At 38.9% G+C, this 23,230-nt stretch overlaps 1 protein-coding gene across 1 annotated transcript in view; it reads left to right on the top strand.

Moving 5' to 3' along the window:
* The window catches only part of LOC141444314 (uncharacterized), a 107,123-nt gene that overhangs the window by 3,420 nt on the left and 80,473 nt on the right, over positions 1-23,230 (top strand). The window contains 1 exon segment of the mRNA XM_074109839.1: positions 10,088-10,141. Within this exon segment, the coding sequence (XP_073965940.1) occupies positions 10,088-10,141 (54 nt within the window).

Genomic DNA, 23,230 nt, shown 5'->3' on the forward strand with positions numbered 1-23,230 from the left:
AATTTTTATTGAATGTTTTTTGCCATTTGTGCGAGATGTGTTATAGCATGATTTATGATACCTACAGACAGACTAAGCGACCCCGCATTGCCTATGCTATGTCGCTACGTTATGGTCGCTTTCTAACTCTATATTATAAATTATAATCAATAGGTTTATATTTGCGATTCTGATCTCGTTCCCGACCCATATTCTATTTAAATCAGGTGGCATTTTTATTACCATAATGTATGGAATATTTTGCCGTGGTGGCCTAGTGGCAGGGGGGTTGCACTAGGGAGCGCGTCGAGTTTTATGCCTACCCTTTGGCGCCCCTCAGGTGTGGCTTCAATCCAGGGTCATCGCCAAACGCGCGAACACGTATGAACCACAACCTGCTTATCCTGGCCCTACGCTATGAAGTGCATTTAATTAAACTTCCATCTTGCCGTCCAGCTAACGCTTATACTATTTAATACGAAAGTGAGAGGGACGGTACGATCGAATTTCCTAGTAGCCCCCTCCCCCTGAACGCGCGAATGGGAGCAGTGGGACCTAAATAGAATAATATTTTATTACCAAGCAAGCTATCCAATTACATTCAAGCGACATTTTATTTTATTTGAATACTAGCTGCTGGCTCTTGCGTAGCATTATGAAAAATAGTTTAAGTCCTATTCTCAGACCTAGCGAATATACACAAAAAAACATAAAAATCGGTCAAGCCGTTTCAGAGGAGTTTTGTTACAAACACTGTGACACGAGAATGTTGTATATTAGATTTCCAAATAATTACATCTGTTAAGCTGAGAATTTCATTGATGAGGCAACCCTAGCACTACACGTGTCTTGCGATGCGAATGAATGCAAGTTATGCGATAGACAACATAAAATAGGCACGAATATTACCCTTGTTTTCCATACATAACCATCTTACATAACCAGCATTGGTAAGGATCAAATTATTTTTAAAATTAAGCCGCGTTTCCATCAGAGATGTACGAGGTAGTAAAGCCGCTTGTAGATGTCCGTTGTTTTCACCACGGACCGTTTTTTTGCCGGACTTGCAGTGTTGTATGGCTTACAATGAATGTGTGTATATGCACCGGACACTTGTCCGGCGACGAAGCCATTCAACACTGCAAAAAACGGTCCGTTGTCCAGTGAAAACAACGGTCTACAAGCGGCCTATAGGTGTGAGGATGTGGAACGCTGTCTTACCACCAGAGGTGCATGTGCGAGGTAGCTGAGCGGTGAGCAAGGCTCGGAACCTGTTTATAAAAAAGCGGTAAATACCGGTTTATTTCGGTTTAACTCCGAACTTCATAAGAACGCGAACGTTTTTAAGAACTTAACTATAACCTAAATAAACCGGTTTATTCGACGAGTGACAGCTGGCCGGCCGGTGGCAGGCGGAGACGTTTATCCTGCGCCGGAATAAACCGGTTTTTATTGTTCTAAACCAGGTAATCTGACAAGAACTTTATGGAAATGTTCCATTAAAAACCGGTTTAAAAATAACGGTTTCGCGAACGAAACCAAAATGAAAAGGTTTTGCGCGAAGTACATGATAACGGTTTGGAAATTTAACCGGTATTCTAGCCTTGGCGGGGAGAGGTTGCGTTTGAGTACTTGGCAACGCAACCCGTCACAACACATCTCTATATAGCAACAGATTCCTCGCAACACACCGTTCACCTGTTTCCACCAGAGCTGTGCTAAGCGAGGATAGGTAGTTACATGAAGTGTTTCTATTCATCATCATCATGCCAACCGAAAGACGTCCACTGCTGGACATAGGCCTCCCTCAAGGCTCTCCACTCAAACCAGTCTTGTGCTTTCCGCATCCAACGCGATCCCGCGATCTTACCTAGGTCGTCGCTCCATCTTGTTGGAGGCCTACCGACAGCTCGTCTCCCGGTCCGCGGGCGCCATTCGACAACCTTCTGACCCCATCGGCCATCAGTCCTGCGAGCAATGTGCCCTAACCTTAGTTCTACTGCGGATATCAGCATTTCTGATTCTATCCCGCAGAGAAACCCCGAGCATAGACCTCTCCATAGCCCATTGAGTGACTTTGAGCAGAGCTTTTGGGTAGTGTTTCTATTACTTAATGAAAAACACGTTCCTCGCAGTACATCCTTGCACATCTCTCCTGTGGTGGAAAATAGACGCAATTGTACCTAAAAATCCTCCTCACTTCGCTCGTCGTCGTACATAATTTTCCGTAACCCAAATTGACAGTAAAGTTAAACAATTATGTTACCCAAAAATCTATTTGAATTGATCCTCGTGAGTCCTCGTGTACTTTATAAGGGACCAAGTAATGCTATAATAACTAATCAATTAATATAATATCGGATGATTGTACTGATAAAGCACGAAATGGTTAATGGAATAAAGAATTTTAAAATAATATCCAAAATAACAAGGCTGGTGAACTACGTCTCCGAATGCAAATCCCCACTAATATTATAAATGCGAAAGTTACCCTTTCACGTCGAAACCACTGAACCGATTTTGATGAAATTTGGTACATAGGTAGTTTGAACCCCAAGGATCAACATAGGATACCTTTTATTCCGGTAGAGGGCGCCACCGCGCGATAACCTAGATCCGCGCAGACGTAGTCGCGGGCATAAGCTAGTAATGTATAAGGGTAAGGCCGCGAATTTTAACCAATGTGACATAGAAATAACATAAAAAAAATACGTGACGTTACCATAAAACGTAACGCAATTTTTTATAAAGCCTAGATCAAACTGGTAAAAATTCCCATTAGATAACGTAAGTATGAAAAAAAATACATGTCATATAATAAAGTGAAGTTTTTAGTTTTACGAGAACTTTCTGACGATACTGATCTTAAATCTGTCCTATATGAGATCTATAGAGCTAAACATGAGAATGTGGAAGTAGAAGTACCCTCTAGTTGACGAACATCTTTCCAAAAGTGTATCTTTACATGCCTCTCTAACACTGACAATAAGGTGCACATTTATAAGCATAACGAATTTGGATGTGGTTTTTTTTTATTCAACTGGATGGCAAACGATCAAATGAGTAAGAGATCACCACCGCCCATAAAAATCTGCAACGCCAGGGGTATTGCAGACGCGTTGCCAAACTAGAGGCCTATGATGGGATACCTCACGTGCCAGTAATTTCACCGGCTGTCTTACTCACCACGCCGAAACACAACAGTGCAAGCACTGCTGCTTCACGGCAGGATTAGCGAGGAAGATGGTGGTAGCAATCCGGGCGGACCTTGCACAAGGTCCTACCACCTAGTTGTGAGCATGCTTGTGACTTCGACTGTACAAGCTATTAAATACCTCAAAGAAATGGCCAAAACCTAAATTACAGGTTTTACCAATTTAGGAAGTAGTATCTTAGTTAAGTGGACAATGTAAAAAGATGTTTTTGGAAATAAATTATTATGATTATTAAGTTTAGGTAACAAATGAACTAATGAATCTCTCCGTTTGTCTCTCACTTTAAATACGCTATGCATGTAGCAGGACGTGAACACAGAACTCGCCACAATTCTCTTGTGCCGATCCCTGCACCTACAGATTAAAATTTATTTAACTTCAAAATATCCATCTAACTAACTTACTGTGCGTGCAGTCATTGGAAACCTAATAATAAACTGGTGTAAGTTAGAATTTTTCTGTGTGAACTTCCCTTTACCACATTTTTTCGTTACGTTATGTACAAAATACGTAGCATTTTGTAAAAATGTAACGTAATCGTAACGAAAGTGTAACGTATTTTATACAAAAATCGTTTATCATGGTGAATAACGACATTTTGAACATAATAACACATGCCACTTACATGGAAAAGATTACCCTATCGTATGACAAAACAACCAGTTAAAAATAATCACTACTTACCCTTAAAATCGAACAAGCACTTTCGACGTTTTTTCGAAAAAAAACCGCCGCGTCACTTTTGATGGCTGTTTGTCAACAAACTGATGAGATTTATTTATCTCATCGATGTTGCCCTATTAGAGTATTAGTTGCCAGTGTACAAAAACAAATTTCTACCGAAATTGGCGTTAAAGGTAGCTTAATTAAGCGTCACCTAAGTATTCGTTACGAAAACGTGGTTTTTTGGCACGTGAAAAGAAATAAATATAAAACATGAAAATTATTTGATTATCATGATTCCGCAATCGGTAGGACTATCGTTATATCATAAAATTTTGTTTAAACAAAATCATGATCATGAGAAGTTAAATAGCATGAAAATAATAAGGTATTAAGTACTCATGGTCAAAAAAAATAGTCAATTTTCGTTACGTTTTGGACGGTAATATATTTTTATTATTTTTTAAAAAGGTTTAAATCAATTATCTCATTTGAGACCTTGAGAGTTTATATCGTGTCATATAATAAAAAAAAATTAAACCTCTAGGTGTTATCAGTTTTTTTTTAACAGCGTTCCAAATTTGAAACGTCCAAATTGGTCAAAATTCGCGGCCTTACCCATATGGACTTACTAGCTTTTACCCGCGGCTTCGCACGCGTAAACTATTCGGTCTGGTAGTTGCAATTGACATTCTCGGGATTTTACAAAATTCCCCTGGAAATTTCCAAAATTTATATCGTGGTCTTCATTGAGGTTGTGTTGTGAATAACTGTACAAAATTCAAGACTCTAAACCCAGTGCTAAAATTTTATCCCTAGTTATCCGTGGGAATATCGGGTCAAAAAGTCACTTAAGTGTTATTCCAGATGTCCAGTTACCTACATACCAAATTTCATGACTCTAAGCCCAGCGGTTATTATTTCGAGATTTTATCCCTATCCCGTGGGAATATCGGAATAAATAGTAGCCTATGTGTTATTCCAGAGGTCCAGCTACCTACATACCAAATTTCATGGCTCTAAGCCCAGTGGTTGTTATTTCGAGATTTTATCCCTATCCCGTGGGAATATCGGAATAAATAGTAGCCTATGTGTTATTTCAGAGGTTCAGCTACCTACACACTAAATTTCATGGCTCAAAGCCCAGCGGTTGTTATTTCAAGATTTTATCCCTAGGTATCCCGTGGGAATATCGATTCAAAAAGTTGCCTATGTGTTATTTCAGACATTCAACTACCTACATACCAAATTTCATGACTCTAAACCCAGCGGTTGTTATTTCGAGATTTTATCCCTATCCCGTGGGAATATCGAAATAAAAAGTAGCCTATGTGTTATTCCAGAGGTCCAGCTACCTACATACTAAATTTCATGGCTCAAAGCCCAGCGGTTGTTATTTCAAGATTTTATCCCTAGGTATCCCGTGGGAATATCGGGTCAAAAAGTCACCTATGTTTTATTCCAGACGTCTAACTACCTACATACCAAATTTCATGACTTTTAGCCTAGCGGTTGTTATTTCGAGATTTTATCCCTATCCGTGGGAATATCGGGATAAAAAGTATCCTATGTTTTAATCCAGGTTATAAACTAACTCTCCGCCAAATTTCATCCAAATCCGTCCAGCCGTTTAAGCGTGAAAAAGTAACAAACATACTCACTCACTCACAAACTTTCACATTTATAATATTAGTAGGATTTAATTTGAAAATACAAACTGAAATATAGATGATATGATAGCTGAGATATGTGGTGCATAGGGGAAATTCGTGTCTGTACCGTTGTCCAGCAGTGGTGTAGCGGTATAGCACGTGGCACGGAATGCCGAGGACCTGGGTTCGATTCCCAGTGCTGGTCTTATTTTTCTGGTTTTTGTGTGCATCTATATTTCAGTTTGTATTTTCAATTTAGGTTTTACGGGATGACCGTAAAAGTAAACATTTGGAATTGAAATAAAAAATACAAAAAGATTAAAAAAAAAAACCAATCTTGACTTATCTAACCTTTGAAAAATACATAATGTATAATGTACCACAGTCTTATTCCGACGTACCTATTAAAGCTGTAGTAACATATTTTTGAGTGGTTCGAATAGATACATATTTTTGCACTTGACTGTACTACATATACGTCTGTAAAAAGGTTAGAACTCTGGACGCCTTTTGCTTACCTCAGAAAGTCTCTGTGTATATACCTGTTTTCTGTAATTGCTTGCTATGTGTTGGTGTGCAATAAAGAGTTATTGTATTCTATTGTATTGTATTGTAATGTTGTCCTCTACCAGTGCTGGTAATGTCAGTTGGTTATGTACGGGGAACATGGTGATTATTTATTTACGCCTAGTTTTAGTGAGGGAATGTAACTTCTGTATTTGTGCTATTTATTATGTGCAAAAACTTTTTATAGCAATTAATTATGACTCAACAATTATACGAGCCGATATGAACTCAAAAAGCCCGATCGACATCGTTGACAATCATCAGCGAGCTATTAAATATTTAAATTAACGGCGGTATCACTGACCCATAGTTATTTACTACCGGAATCGAAACCTTTTTGCTTGCTTTAAAAAACCCCTTGCATTAAGCTGGACGAAAAAAAAAAGTTGAAAGGAAACCTATTTGTCTGCTCAGCAGTAAAGAACCTGGCCGATGGCGCGCGAGCGTTTTAAATTTTAAATTTGGAATCGATTTAAATGCGCGCAGCCAATAGGTCAGTGACGTATTCGCATCGTAAACGTCTTGTTTTTCATGTTGGCAACTGTGTAAACCTGTACATAATAGTTTGATGAATGAACTGTTTGACATATAATAATACAAATAGTTTTTTTTTAATAACCTGTGTGTCCCGGTCCCGCTGCTGCATTTAATTTTCCCTGTCTGCACTGGGCAGTCGCTGGAGAAAGCGTCCAGAAGGTCTATTGCGTATCGTTTCTGACACTCGCGATCACAATCAAATGACAGTTTTGTATGCGAAGTGTCAGAATCTTTATGCAATAGACCGGCAGGTCATCCCGCCATCACTGCCTTGGCCTGTCACAACATAACACCAGCTTTTCCCAGCTACTTTGTGTTCCGGGTCTCAAACTATCTCCATGCCAAATTTCAACAATATCGGTTCAGCAGTTTAAGCGTGAAGAGGTGACATACAGACAGAAAGACAGGCAGAAATGTTTTATCATTTATAATAAGTACTAGTAAAGTTTCGTGGGCAGGTTCATGGGTAGTTTTGGTCATGACCAAAACTACCCATAGTTTCAGCAATAGGGGTTGGAATTGGAAGCCTGAAAGGGGTGCGTCCTATTATCGGAAGTCCGAAAATGTTTCTCATACTATTTTACATCATAACGATCACTCTTCATATTTTAATACTGACGATCTAAACTCACTAATCATACACCTTGTTCATACTATAATATTGGTTTTCATATATTTTGTTATACTAACGATTTAAACTCCTAATCAATCTAATTCATAACGCCAATACTACTTACTACTTACTTTGTTATTACTAATATTTGTTTTCATATATTTCTTAATCATAACTGTCATTTATCCGCATTATTGACGCGCAGGGACTTGGAAAATTATCGATGGTGCGAAATGATGTATTTAAAGAAGGATTGCGTTAGGTAGGACGACGAGCGAAGCGAGGAGGAGTGTTAGGTAGAACTGTGACCTTACAGCGCGCGAGCCGAGCGAGCGAAGCGAGCGTGCCGCGGCAGCGGCCGGCGAAGCGCCAGGACCAAACATATTTTTTTAACTAAATAATACTTATGATATAAATAATTAACGATATATAAGTAAATCTTATTTTGAATGGGTTATAAAAAACAACCGTTATGAAAAACAATATTATGAGTTCAAATTAGAGATGTGCCGATCATGACTTTGGCCGACTAGCCGACTAGCCGATTAGTCGGTTGTAAAGAAGCCGACTAATCGGCCGACTAGTCGGCCAAGCCGATCACAGCTTCGGGGATTTCCGTGACGCTTTGTTAACCAGCTGATTTGGGCGCAAGTCGCAACCGACGCCTGTAAGCGTCTCGGAACCTGTTTGTTTTATTTTATTCGTATTATTTTATTTCTAGATTTTTGCTTTTGTATCTATCAAAGCGGTGTTTTTGTGAAAAAATATTGTGTGAAAATAATGCCTACTATTACTATTCATAAAAGTGAAAGAGCTACAAAAAAATAATTAAAATTTAATCATGTCAAAAAGAACGGCATCCGAAAAGGCTATAGTACCGTAGACCACATACATGCGTTGCGGCAGGTTATACAGAAGACCGAAGAGTATAAACTACGAGAAAGCCTTCGATTCGATCGAGACTTGGGCTGTGCTGCAGGCTCTCCAGCGGTGCTAAGTTGACTACTGGTATATCGAAGTGTTGAAGTGTCTGTACGAAAACGCCACTATGTCCGTCCGACTACATGACTAGAGCACGACGCCTATTCCTCTGCAGCGGGGAGTCAGACAAGGAGATGGTGATCTTTCCGAAACTGTTCATGGAGGACTTCAGTGCTATGCTCGCCGACCTCAGCAGTTTCCGACCGAGTTGGCCTGAAAATAAACATAGACAAGACGTAAGTCATGTCTAATGTCCATGTTGTGCCAACTTCCGTAATAGTCGGAGGCTCTGCGCTCGAATTTGTTGACGATTATGTACCTGAGACAAACGGTCCAGATAGGTAGATCCAATTTCGAGAAAGAGATCACTCGTCGAATCCGACTCGGCTGGGCGGCGTTCGGGCAGCTTGGCAGTGTCTTTTCTTCCAAATTATCGCAGTGTTTGGAGTCAAAAGTCTTTGACCAATGTGTGTTGCCGTGATGACTTACGGATCTGAGACGTGGTCGCTAACGATGGGCCTCATGAGGAAGCTCAAAGTCACTCAGAGGGCTACGGAGAGGGCTATGCACGGGGTTTCTCTGCGGGATAGAATCCGAAATGATGATATCCGCAGTAAAACTATATAAGGTTACCGACATAGCCCGAAAAATTGCGAAACTGAAGTGGCAGTGGGCAGGGCACATTGCTCGCAGAACTGATGGCCGATAGGGTCAGAAGGTTCACGAATGGCGTCCGCGGACCGGCAGACGAGGTGTCGGTAGGCCTCCAACAAGATGGAGCGACGATCGCGGGATCGCGGTGAATGCGGAAAGCACAAGACCGGTCCGAGTGGAGAGCCTTGGAGGAGGCCTATGTCCAGCATTGGACGTCTTTCGGCTGACATGATGATGTCAAACAGAAAGTCTCGTGTAAGGATTTCTTGAACAATTAGACAATGATTCCCGATAAAAGTCAGATAGGTATAACTAATGAAAAAAAAAAAATCTCGTGTGGGCAAGGAAAAACACTAAATACTACAAAAATTAACAGCTTAAGGTTTTTATATAATGTAATTCCCCCTCTGTGTACCTATACCTACATGAAAATAAATATTTTATTGAAATATACGTACAAAGTAAGAAGCCGGATAGTCGGCGCTTTTTGCCGACTATTCGCCGACTAGTCGCCGACTACAAAAGTGGCCGGATAGTCGGCTTTCCCGACTAGTCGGCGACAAATTCTCAAATATTTTCTTCAAATGTTTTCTTATTAATGACGAACGGATGGCCAAGTGGTTAGAGAACCTGACTACGAAGCTTAAGGTCCTGGGTTCGAATGCCGGCCGGGGCAGATATTTGTATGAATTATACGAATGTTTGTTCTCGGGTCTTGGATGGTTAATATGTATTTAAGTATGTATTTATCTATATAAGTATGTTTATCCGTTGCTTTGCTTAGTTTGGGACTAGGTCAATTGGTGTCAAGTGTCCCATGATATTTATTAATGCCATTATTAATAAGCAAATTATGATATTCGTCTGTTATAAAGGAAAATTTTCTGAAAAACAATATTATGAGTTGAGATGTGTTCTTAGTAATGACATTATGAGTAAAAATTTTATGAGAGTCAATATGGACCCGCCTGAAGCAACTATATTTGGTTTTGATAGGTATGTAACTAAATGTAAACAAACTTCAGCTACCAGATTTGAAATTCAATTAGACTAGTGTATTTCAATACAGAAATGTAAATGTAGATAGTTTAATGGGGGAATTTCAATATTTAAGGCACCAATTGACGTTGTTTTGTTTATACTCTTATTTATAATAGTTAAATACCTATCCAAACCAAGTATTATATTATCTTTTTAACTTATCTATCTTATCTTATCTTTTACAGATTGCATCATTGAAAAGGCTTACAGAGGAGCTTCAGGCTACACTGCAATCTGAGGTAACTCTTAAGGCCAATTTACACCGCGGGCGGCGCGAACTCAAATTCAATTAAATTCAAAAAAATCATTAATTCAGTAAGTAAATAGGCCGCCGCAATTACACGCCATTTTTTAAACTACCAGCGCTTTCGGAAAGACCATATTGTTTTTTTTTTCAAAATAAATAATTAGGTACATATAAAATACTTAGTTTACATCGACCAACTTCTTAGAAGTCCAGTGTAAGTACTTTCATGCAGCCGATCGTTGTACAGTCGAGGTCATTTTTATTTTTACAAGCTTTTATTTAGTTTCACCTGTCATGTTGTCTATCTGTCTGTCTGTAGTCAAATCTTGCAAGTAAAATTCGACCAACTTCCAGTAGTCGGATTGACTAGAAATTTGGCATACTTATGTAAGTAAGTAAATCACGTGACAATACAATAATCTAGTAGTGACATCCTGGTAGTCCGGCCAGGATCGTCTCCGCAGGACGGAACTCTTCAACGGTTAATAGTATCGACTTGAAATTTGGTATGCAAATGTAGTTTGGGTGACAATGCAAGTGGGTCGATAAACTTTTTCTTGTCACTCGTTGCTATAGTTACGGTCTCCTGGTAGTCACTCTTTAAACCGTAAGTTTATCGGATTAAAATTTGTGAAACATGCATTTTTGTGGTAGTTTTAAGCTCCTTCCATAATTGGTCGTCTAATAAGCATGTTAGTATAATGTGACACTTTTCTTCTATTAAACTGTGATAAGTACTTTTGTCCCCTCGCTGACGGGACAGAATAACAACAATAAATAGTTGATCCACCCAAGTACAGTCAACAAAAAGTACAGTCAGCAAAAAAAGCTTGTATTTTTTTTTATGGTTAGGTTATTTATTTTATTGTGAGAGGGAGGCAAACGAGCAAGCGGGTCATCTGATGGAAAATGAACACCACTGCCCATGAGTACGAACTACTCAAGGAGAATCATAAACTTGTAAGCAAAATTTTGATCTAAAATACCTGAACACGACTCTATCACAGGTCAAACCACTAAGCAAAATACCGCGGCCTATCTGAGTAAATAATGTAAAACAGCAACGTTAGTAAGTACCTATAAAGTTCATTTTGAATATTCAAATACGCATTGAATGCGTTCGAGATACAGTTAATTAAGGTTAGCTTTGACTTTGTATTACTTGAATATATTTAGATAAATAATGCAAACCTTTGACATCACTTCCGAAGTAGATTTCCGTTTGGATAAGTTTCTTTGCTTTTTAAAAGGTTTGTTTGTATCTCTTCTAAAACATCTTTGGGACGACTTTTCTATTTAAGTACATAATCCAAGTGACATTATAAACAAATAAAATAAATCATGGGACGATACTCATATTCACCTAGTTCCACACTAAGCAAAGCTTGCGTACTTATATTATTGCTCATTATCATCATCCCAGCCTATATACGTCCCACTGCTGGGCACAGGCCTCCTCTCAGAACAAGAGGGCTTGGGCCATAGTTCCCACGCGGGCCCAGTGCGGATTGGGAACTTCACACACACCACTGAATTGCTTCGCAGGTTTGTGCAGGTTTCCTCACGATGTTTTCCTTCACCGCAAAGCTCGTGGTAAATTTCAAATGTAATTCCGCACATGAATTTCGAAAAACTCAGAGGTGCGAGCCGGGGTTTGAACCCACGACCCTCTGCTTGAGAGGCGATAGGTCAAACCACTAGGCCACCACGGCTTTATATTATTGCTATGGGTAGAAAAAAATATGTGGTCTACCACCCTAAAGTTGATAATCGTTTGCAGGTCATAAAACAATGATGCCAGTAGAAGTCTCTGTCAGCTTGAAAGCTCGACTTTAGCGACATATTCATTTGATAGGAACTTGTCCAAAAATTGGTAGACCACTTATTAGGCTGATGGTACTAAACAACGGATAACGGATATTAATAACAAACAACGTTAAGGGAACATTCAACAGGTCAAATTAAGGTAATTTTATCAAGACAAAAGTGACCATACGCTTATACTGTTTAAAAGGCAATCAAGAATTAGATACTTATCCCATCTTAGGCCTCTAGGTTGGTAACGCATTTGCCTGATGTTGCAGGTGTTTATGGGCGGTGGTGATCTCTTACCATCAGGAGACCCACTTGCTCATTTGCCATCCAGTCGAATAAAAAAAAAAACTTTTTTTTCAATCGGGTGCACGATCTACGGTCTAACAAATTGAATCATGACCCTGGGTGGAACCTTTTTATAATAAATTTCAATATGATTTCCTTGACAAAAGTATGAGAAGTCAACATGACATTAGTAGCATAAAGGCTCCACCCTGGATCATGACATAATATGATTCAATTTGTTCGACTGTACGACACGTCTTATTGTAATTTTAGTTTTATGGCATGTACCTAAACGATAATCAAATTGAGGTTGATAAACCATATGTAGCTGACCGAACAATCACCTGTATTAGTATGTGCCACTGCGAAGCGTGCAAAAATATCTGACGGGTCCTGCCGGCCCTAGGAATATAGTCGTATCAGATATTATGCCCGCTTTGTTGTCAGATATTGGTGCTGGTGAATGGTGATTGAACATTAAATAGAACATTTTATTTCCTTGTTCAATCAGTCTTCTAGACTAGGGTTGTAACGGAACTTCGCCTCCGCCTCCGTTACTGCGGAAGCTCCGCAAGAAATCGTATCTTCGCCTCCGCCTCCGCAATTTTTTGCGGAGTTTTAACGGAGGTTTATTTCTCATTTCGGCGCGCAGCGGGAACGCTTGAAACTTGTAAAGAAAACGGAAAATCAAAAGAAAATAGCGCATAAACCAAAATATGAAATGGAACAAAGGTGAATATCCGAACAAACAACGCTAAAAAGTGTGGGAGATACAAAACAAATACATGATAAAAGTATTGATCGCTCATATTAATAGGGCAGATAACCGAGGATATATAAGAGCTGGCGGTGGGTGATTTAGGCTTGGTTGGGCCCTGGACAACAGACATACAGAGCTGGTAAGTGATAGATTTAAATAAACCAAATGATTTACAACTTATATTACTTAAACTCTCGTGAGACTTCTTCTTATAGAGTTACACTCTTGTCGGTGTAACCGATGAATGGATCTCCACTTTTCTCTACTCAAAGCTGCCTCCTTAACCTCCTTATACGACATGACGGCTACCTTCTCCTTTATTAGCTTTGTGTAGTCAATCCGCGGCCTCCCTCTTTTTCGCTTCCCTTCCACTTTTCCTTCTAGGATGATATTTATGAACTCATCGTCATCGTGTCGTATAAGTTGACCAATCATTTTTCTTCTCAGATTCTTTATTGTTTCCATTAATGTTTTCTTTTCTTTCACTCTTTCCAAAAATAGACTTTCTCGTGAGAAATATAGATAAAATTACTACTAAATTACTAAATTAAAATAATTACTAAATTAAAAGTCACGATCATAAAAGGCAATTAACGGTCCGACTATTTTCGATCTGTTCGGAAGATCTTTTTCATTGATGAGGGCAAGAGTTTGTGAGGTCCCTATAGTGAAGGTCGAGAAGCCGCCCACCTCACGCAAAACCTGACTCCAAAAAAGTCTAGCAGGTAGACTAGAGATCCGTTAAGTCCGTTGATCCGTCTTAGGTGATCTAGTTTAAATACTGAAGATCAGAAAAACCGAAAACACAAACTAATTCCGGGCATCGAACCCATATTCTCATCATTCTCTAATACGTGCTTGTCCATACTCCAGCATTAGCAGCCATTATATTCTTCACAGGGTTTCTAAATATATATATTATGAAATACTTCTAAAGCACTAGAATCACTTCTAATGCACATTTAACTTATCGTATCTATGAAATAATATCTTCTTCACATAGTTACGTCACTACAACATCTTTCTGTAATTTGCTTAAAGAAATTATAGCTGTCAAACTATTATCTCCAAAATAGAAGAACTCGTTATTGCTATTTCTTGTGTTACCACGACGTCAGTCTTATCAATAGCACTTGAATAAATATCATACGTACATATTGTGCTCGGAAAGTATTTTAACGATAAATTAATTTGTTAAACTTGGAAATATAATGTCAATAGTCATTATACAGTTTTAAAAAACGAGTCCAGAATAATTCAGCGGGGTTAGGAACGTGAAACACTTTTTCCTGAAAGAAAGCATAGTTCCTACTTAACAGGCATTCATTCTCTTTCATTCATCATTTCTCTTTCTCGAATGATAAACTTTCTTCGGCAAGGAAAGCACTGTGATAACATCTGAAGAAAAATGTGCTACAATACAATACAATGACTCTTTATTGAGCACCAAAATAGTAAGCATTAAAACCTTTTTAAAATAAAAAGAAGCTGCCACGATGTTTAAATTACTATTGCTTAATATCCTAAAAACATAAATTCCTCCAATAATGTCATCTATGTATAAGACCCGATTGACTGTGTCAATAATACCGTAACGTTTCAAGTTAAAAAGGTGTCTCTTGACGTCATTAATGCATTCGTTTGTTAGGTTTTAAGTAATTCAGGTCACCCCGAGTTTATCGCTGTATCCACTCTTGGTTTAGAAAGGTTTGAGTGCCTTGTGTATATTTGTCGTACGAGTATTGCGTTTGTATGAAGTGTTGTTTGTGTTGCCCAGAGCTATTCCTTGAGGTAATCCCATTAAAATAGCCCTATTATAGGGATGGCGAAACTTTATTTAGAAAGAAAATACATTTATTTAACGCCATAAAAACAAACATAGAACAAATACAAGACATAAATGACGCTAAACGTCCATTTTTTTATGAAAACTGTAATAATCTGATTATGAGGTGCTTGCAACGATTCCTGACTTAGTCTTTGCATGGACAGGGTTGAGACTATCAATGAAGTACACACATTCGATGAATTTGACATGTCGAAAATTCATATCTTTTTGCCTATTTCTCGCTACTTATACGAACTTGTAACACCCCTGTTTTTGCGTGGGGGGTCAAAAAGAGACCGTAACGAAGGAAACATTCATCGGCAAGAGTCTTCCCTTGAAATATTAAATGGATCTTCTGAAAGTTGATGATCTTACGACTCTCTAAACATACTTTCGTATTGATGTTTAATTTTATGGTGTTTTTTAACTTTTAAGGACTATTTTTCCTCACGCTTTTGTCGTATACTGTCTATCGTTAAGTTCTGTCACGTTTGTCATTTTTATGGCAGGAATTGTTAATACATTTAGGCTGTGTTTCCACCAGAGATGTTGCGAGGTAGGTATGTGTTTCTTCTGAACCAATAGAAACGCTTCTTTTGCCTATCCTCGCTCCACTCAGCTGTTTTTACTAGATCTAAATAACATCTACCTCAACTACGTAATGAACCTAGGGCCTCATGTTTCATAGTCAAGTTTTCTAGCCGCTGGGCTATCTGTTCGGAAAAAAAATAAGACATAGAAGTATACATAATCTACCGAAGATTGTACCTTTCTACGTCCAAGTTTACAGTTTACAGTTTTAGTTTAGTTAAGTAGTTTGCAGGTGGTAGGACCTTGTGCAAGGTCCGCCCAGATTGCTACCACCATGTTGCTCGCTAATCCTGCCGTGAAGCAGCAGTGCAGTGCTTGCACTGTTTTGTTTCGGCGTGGAGAGTAAGACAGCCGGTGAAATTACTGGCACTTGAGGTATCCCATCTTAGGCCTCTAGGTTGGCAACGCATCTGCAATACCCCTGGTGTTGCAGGTGTTTATGGGCGGTGGTGATCTCTTACCATCAGGAGACCCACTTGCTCGTTTGCCATCTTGTCGAATAAAAAAAAAGTTTTTAACCGATTCTTGATGTGAACTATAATTGTTTAAGTATATCTTTTTAGATTATTAGATACTACTGACTAGCACCGGCTTCGCACGGGTGCAATTTTGAAAAAAAAGTCTCTAAGCAAAAACTTTTCATTTTTCAGCTTCTTTTTCCCAAAAGTTATGTCCGTACAAAGTTGGGACGCGTCGGTAATATACCTATGTGTCAATTATAATGTAGGTTAGGAACAGGTCGATTCACAAGACCTGGCACGAACGGATTGAACGAGTGAATGAAAGTATCTATGTGTTATCTATTTGAATACACTTCACACAAATATGAAAATGACATGCATCTGTTAGATTCCTACAAAAATGACATACCTAGCGACATTACTTTCGTTCAATCCATTCGTGCCAGCTCTTGTTAATCTACATGTATCATAAACTTTCTGTGGAAAAATATGTAACAGATGGTGAAAACCACATCAAAATCCGTTGCGTATTTTAAAAATTGTAAGCCGTACCGGGAAATGACTTTATTTTATACCTACTATGTAAAATGTAGATTGTATAGGAATGGCAGGAGTCATTACCATTGGCGCTTCGGAAGTGACAGTCAACCCTACACATTAAAATATCTAAGATCCCCAACAAAGGCGTAAAAAAAAAACCGATGCATAGCTAATTGCAAACGCTTGAACCGCTGAACTCACCTCCTTGCATTTTCATGAAGGCTCCACTCACACACAATTGGGATGCCTCTGTGTGCGTGGAGGCGGTACTCGACCGCCGCAAGCGCCGCCTCGACATTCAGTCTAAGCGCGGACGTCATGGGCTGAAGACGTACCAACCGCGAAGAAAAACGTACGATATTCAAGTGTCGAACAAACACAGTTATCTCTTAGGATATCCGAGACCGTAGAGAGGTGAGTTTATTTGTTCTTTTTGTAATGTTTGCGTTGTGGCCAGGTACAATTTTGACGTTTGTATGACATCATATTTTTTACTTGACTGCAAGTGAATGAGCTATCTGTACATAGATATGTTAGCGACATATTATGGTGATTCATTAAAAATTACACATGTTTTATTAAGCCTGATATAAAGTAATTACTTTTAGATACCTGACACCCATTAAAATATGTTTAAAACTTACATTAATATTTTTTTTTTACTCATAATTTTAAATGAAGTTATTTAACATATGACACACCTTCAGCTAAGTATGTTTTTTCCCATTCTTATACAGTCAATCATCACAACCAGTTTTGACAGTCATTTTTTTTTCAATGATTACACGAAGGTTGCTTGTCACTGTCACATCGACTTGTGACATTGAATTTTTGGGCGGTAAATCAATTTGTTCCTCCAAAATAAACCCAAAGACCTCCAAGTCTGTCGAATTGAATGACGAATAGAAAAAAATTCCGTTGTTTATGCAAAAAAAATTTTTCAAGCTGATATTATACTCAGTCACAGACTCAGTCAACAAATATGTTTGTTCAGGAAACGATAAAACGAATAAAAAAAACCTTCAGAACTAAATCTGGAAAAAAATCTTTTAACTTTTCGAATATATTAATAAAAAAATCGGGTGGCTGGAATACCACCCTGTACTCTAAAATCATCATTCCGGTCTGTATACGTCCTACTGCTAGGCATAAACCTCAGCAGGGCTACTACGAAACTCGAAGTTCGTGTCGTGCGGTCAGCGTCTCAGCGAGAGGGACGGTACGATACGAACTTCGAGTTTCGTAGTAGCCCTGCTGAACAAGAGGTCTCGGGGTGTAGTTCCCAAGCAGCCTCAGTGCGGATTGCTTCACACACACCATTGAATTGCTTCGATGATTTGTGCACATTTCCTTCATCATAAACAAATGTAATTTCGCACCTTGAATTTCGATAAACACAGAGGTGTGAGTCCGGGTTTGAACCCACGATCCTCTGCTTGAGGGGCCATAGGTCAAACATTTAAGCAAACACGGCTTCCTGTTAATTAATCCAATCAATACCTACTGAATATTGTTTAAATATTTAATTAATTACAATTTCATTATCAAGACATTTTGGGTTTAACCCTTGTTTTAATAAAGTACCTAAACAACTTTTTACCTTGTTAGGGTCTCCCCACATCTATCGAGCGGAATCGGCTTAAGCCGACCAAATAACGCTTTTTGTCCACGCAATAAGAGCGAAAAGAAGGGATATATATTCGTTTAGTATAATTTTTCTACAGTTGAAACTGAAAATACACACATCAAATAATTTATTGAATCAGGCAGGCGTTACTTCGCGGAGGTCCATATCAATGAACTAAAAGAATTTCTTTGCTCACCCGCGACCTTATGATAGCTAAGTTTATGCAAGATATGCGTGTTCATGCAGTTCCTCCACCCTTACCCACACTGTAAGAACACACACAAATCGCACAAACCCATCTATCGCCACCACCACAATCTCATCTTCAAAGCAACAGAACCGTACAACCGTACTGCCAGATGTTAGTTAGACTAATAAAGTAATAAACCACAACAAACGTTCTAATTTGTCACTGTTACTCCCTAAGTACCCACCTATATTTTTTCTCAAACAAAACTACCCACAACATATTAATAAATTTTAATCGTCATAATTATAAAACTACCTTGAATTTTTATTTATTTACTGTAAAGGCGTGTTTTATTAATCGTAACTGTTACTGCTGAAATTATACCCCAGCCGTAGCAAGGGAGATGATACTAAATTTACCTGTTCATTTAATAATTATTATTATTATTGCGGCAAAGGGTTTCGTCTCGATGTTTTGGAATGCATGGAAATAATTAGGTACAACAGTACTGGGTCTATTATTAAGCGTTTCTATTGGTTCATCATCATCATCATATCAGCCATAGGACGTCCACTGTTGGACACAGGCCTCCCCCATAGACCTCCAGTTGCCTCGGTTGGAAGCACATTGGTTATTGGTTCATGAAAAACAATTATTCCTTGTAACACATCCTCACACATCTTTACATCAAACGCAACCTTAGGACACCACAATGAACGACCACACGCCACTTGCGTCCACTGGTTGGCCGGAATTCGCAATGTCATCAGTCCACCTAGTGGGAGGCCTGCCAACACTTCACCTTCTCCACTCGAGGACCTTTCTCCCCCAAAGGTTATGCGTTCTTCGAGCAATGCGGCCCGTCCATTGCCACTTCAACTTAATCTGTAATATCTCGTTTATTTTTTGACCGGTAATTGTACTTACATAAGTATATTTTTACCCGACTGCCCGAAGGCGGGTTATTGTTACTGTTTTTGTGGCCCGAAGAGCAATCAGCTGGTATTATTTTTTAAACCTAACCCTTTCGTGCTGCGAAAACTTGTGTGCCAAGGTCTTGCAATTACGAAGAACTAATCACCTGGAACTGTGTCGATAATTATAATTATATAAACATATTTATTTTCTATCATTATGCTATGGCTATCACGCCATAGCTTATGTTTATAAGATCTGTCATTGGTTATAGAAACATGCGCTCGACGCGCAATCGACGCGTCCAAAATAAAATCCTACTGGTTTGATCATACGATGTCAAAGTCAAAGTCAAAATATCTTTATTCAATTTAGGCTATAACAAGCACTTATGAATGTCAAAAAAAAATCTACCACCGGTTCGGAAAAACCTCCGTTGAGAAGAATCCGGCAAGAAACTCAACGAGGCATATTTTTTTAAACAGATTTACAATATTATTAAATGATATCTATACATCACAAGTATTTTACACAACTTTATTTTTAACATAGTAGGTTCGCTTTTTGAAGGGATCGCTAATGCGGATCGGAATTATTTCCAAATATCCCTGTCCATGATATAGTCATTAACTTTATAATACGCCTTTGATATTAATAATGTCTTCTAGTGTCTTTCTGACAATTTATCTGAATTTTGTATCCGTTCCATTTATAATATTTTTTGGAATTTTATTATAAAAACGTATGCAATTTCCCAGAAACGACTTTTTGGTTTTAGCCAGTCTGTAAGATGGAACTTTAAGCTTCCCTGTGTTACTGTGTTTGGCTTATCGATGTTAGTGGGAAAATCACATATGTTCTTCCTTGTCCTAACCTAACTAACGCATAATGGTTTTCGGTCGTATTTTATAGAAAAAGCTCTCTTTTCTTGTGCTTTCACAATCAGCATCAATACCCATGGTACAGCCGTTTTGACATTTGACACTAAATAATAGTTCCATAGTAACGTAAGGCGTTGCCTACCATCGAAGTCTATGTATAAACGGCGCACAAAATGAGTTCACAGCGCGGTTTTGTGAACGTTTCACTATTAAGTTTGTTGACGTACGTAACAGGGGTTGATGATTGATGCGCCGTGCGTTTTGTTCCAAACAGCCAGTCTAGTGCCGTAAGTAAGGTACATAGACGTCAATGCTGCCTACCCTGAAATTAACGCAAGCATATTTTTGGACTGCGTCACTTCAGCGCGGTACCTACTTGGAAGAATCAACTGGTCTACGTCCACTCGGTTCCCTAGACGCTCTTTTCACGGCTCGATCCTTTCCCAACCTCGTCACCTTAGCAGTGCTGTTTCTTAACAAACACAATTTTTTTATTTTTCTAATATCTTTTGCCAGTAAACTGAATAATCTGCTCTATTTTATTGAAAAATGTATAAGATAATTATGTCTTCGCTTACGAATATTTGCTATGTTAGGTTACGCTTACAGAAACTTGTGTGCTAAGTCCACGGCCATCTTTTCCTTCCCATAGACAATTTTTTCATTCAAATACTGCTACGTCATTTAGACAATGGAATTGCTCGCGTGAGCATCAACGTATTATTTCGTTGCATCCTACTGACAATTGAAGTGCCTGTGTCAGTGTGTTCAATGTCAGTTAGTTCATTATTGCATATTATTGTATGTATGTACAATTTACTTGTTTGTAACATGGTTTTTCAGTTGGCTTCTTAGGTTCACGTGACACGGTGTGACGCGCCCAAGGTTATTTTTTAATTGACATCGGTGGCTGTTTGTTTTTAGAAAGCGTTGAGTATAGATGATTAAAAACCGGAGAAAATAAAAAGAAAAATTGTATATTTAGCGATTAAGTATAAATTGCATATTTAATCGGAATATACCTAATGAACGAGAGAAGGGAGGAAAAAATATTCGTTTTCGAGAGAGATGGTACGAATTAAAACATTAGAAACATGAAAGAACTAAAACTTTACATACGAAATTGTTGCCCTGTTTAAGCATTTTTCGCCAAAAATGTGACAGTACCTAAAAAGAAAGCGGTGCTCTTGTGGCTGTGTTTCCACCAGAGATGTACGAGGAACGTGGTTTTTCATGAACCAATATAAACGCTTCATTTACCTCGCCTCGCACAGCACATCTCTGGTGGAAACAGCTGAGCGGAGCGAGGCGAGGTAAATGACGCGTTTCTATTGGTTAATGAAAAACACATTCCTCGCAACACATCCTCGCACATCTCTGGTGGTAACGGAGCCTTAATTCCTACTTTTTGTTTTCGAACACTATCTGGTTACTTTTTATGGAAATAAGTTGCGTTAATTGCCACGGTGGTGGTAGGACCTTGTGCAAGGTCCGCCCGGATTGCTACCACCATCTTGCTCGCTAATCCTGCCGTGAAACAGCAGTGCTTGCACTGTTGTGTTTCGGCGTGGAGAGTAAGACAGCCGGTGAAATTACTGACACTTGAGGTATCCCATCTCAGGCCTCTAGGTTGGCAACGCATCTGCAATCCCCCTGGTGTTGCAGGTGTCTATGGGCGGTGATGATCTCTTATCATCAGGAGACCCACTTGCTCGTTTGCCATCCAGTTGAATAAAAAAAAAATTAAAGATTTAAATTATATGCATTCGTATATTGGTCCTTACTCATAATGTAAATGCGAAAGTACTCGCAACTGTCTGTCTGTTGCTTCTTCACTTTACGCTTAAACCGCTGAAGCGATTTAGATGAAATTTAGGATAGAGATAATTTGAGACCTTGGAAAGGACATTAGGATAGTGTTAATCCCAGAAAATTACATAGTTCCCGCGGGATAGCGAATTATTGGCAGACTAAGTCGCGGGGAAAAGCTAGTTTAGAGATTGAGATACGACCACATGTGCCAAAGGAAACTTTCCAAAATTGTGGATTTTTTTCATATAGGAAACTTCTCAGAATTTTGTATGGGGATTGAAACTTTCCGTGTTTTAAATTTAAATTTCTAACTTTTTGAAAATTTTCCACTACTCGTACACTGTAAATACGAAGAGTACCTACTGGAACTCTTAGAAAGTTTTTTTATTTTATGAAGTGTCTATGGTGATAAATTGTGCTGCCAGGGCACGCTTGGCGGCGTCTATTTTGAACCCCCGACTCAAAAAGTAGGGTCGGGTAGCTGTCGGTCTGTCTGTCTGTGGCACCGTAGCTCTTAAACGGGCGGACCGATTTGAATGCGTTTTTTTTATTTGAAAGCATGCTTTCTAGTGATGGTTCTTAGACATGTTTGATCAAAATCGGTTCAGCCGTTTTTGAGATATTGAACTTTGAAGTGACAAAGTCGGGAGGTTTTCCAACTTTTTTTGGTTAGGGTATGTATACTTTTAAACAATACATGTCTGCCAAAACGTTAATTATTATTCAAGTAGGTACATCGAAGTCACACTAAAATTATCGCACACTCGTGTTCGAACTTATCGTTTAAAGTAATTAGGATGTTTAAGTATCCGCTCACGCTTCACGAACTGTCGGCAATTAGAAAAAAGAACAAATAGAAAACTAGGACCATAGATAGTCGTGACAGTAAAAAGGGCGGGAAACGAGACCGTTATTTTTCTTATCGGCCAGCAATATTATCAGCAGCGTGCGGTGTTGCCGGCGGTAATTTTTGTTCCGAATACATTTTTAACGGGCTTCGTACACTTTCCCATGGACAAGCGAGAAAAAAATATAATAATTTTGACCGACTCAAAGAAACCTGTAGTAGTCCTTACCTACATACCTATTTATTGGGCTTCTATCACTAATTCTAGCTCCTGCTGAGGCACAGATATAGATTACACTAGATTACGCAAATGCATCTACTTCGTGTGTCCGAACCCCGACCAAACGTCGGGGTTGGCCCATACAAAGACTGACCGTTAACTGACTAATCATGACCAGTGACTGACTCGAGCCCCACGGCGCGGGCGGGCGGCGCATTTGAATTGATTTTGAGCGGACATGGGGAATTGACATCGCTAAAAGCTTTTTTATATTTATTAGTGACGGTTGGTTTTCATACAGATTGAGAT

The sequence above is a fragment of the Choristoneura fumiferana genome, chromosome 29 (assembly GCF_025370935.1).
Source record: "Choristoneura fumiferana chromosome 29, NRCan_CFum_1, whole genome shotgun sequence".
Lineage (NCBI taxonomy): Eukaryota > Metazoa > Arthropoda > Insecta > Lepidoptera > Tortricidae > Choristoneura > Choristoneura fumiferana.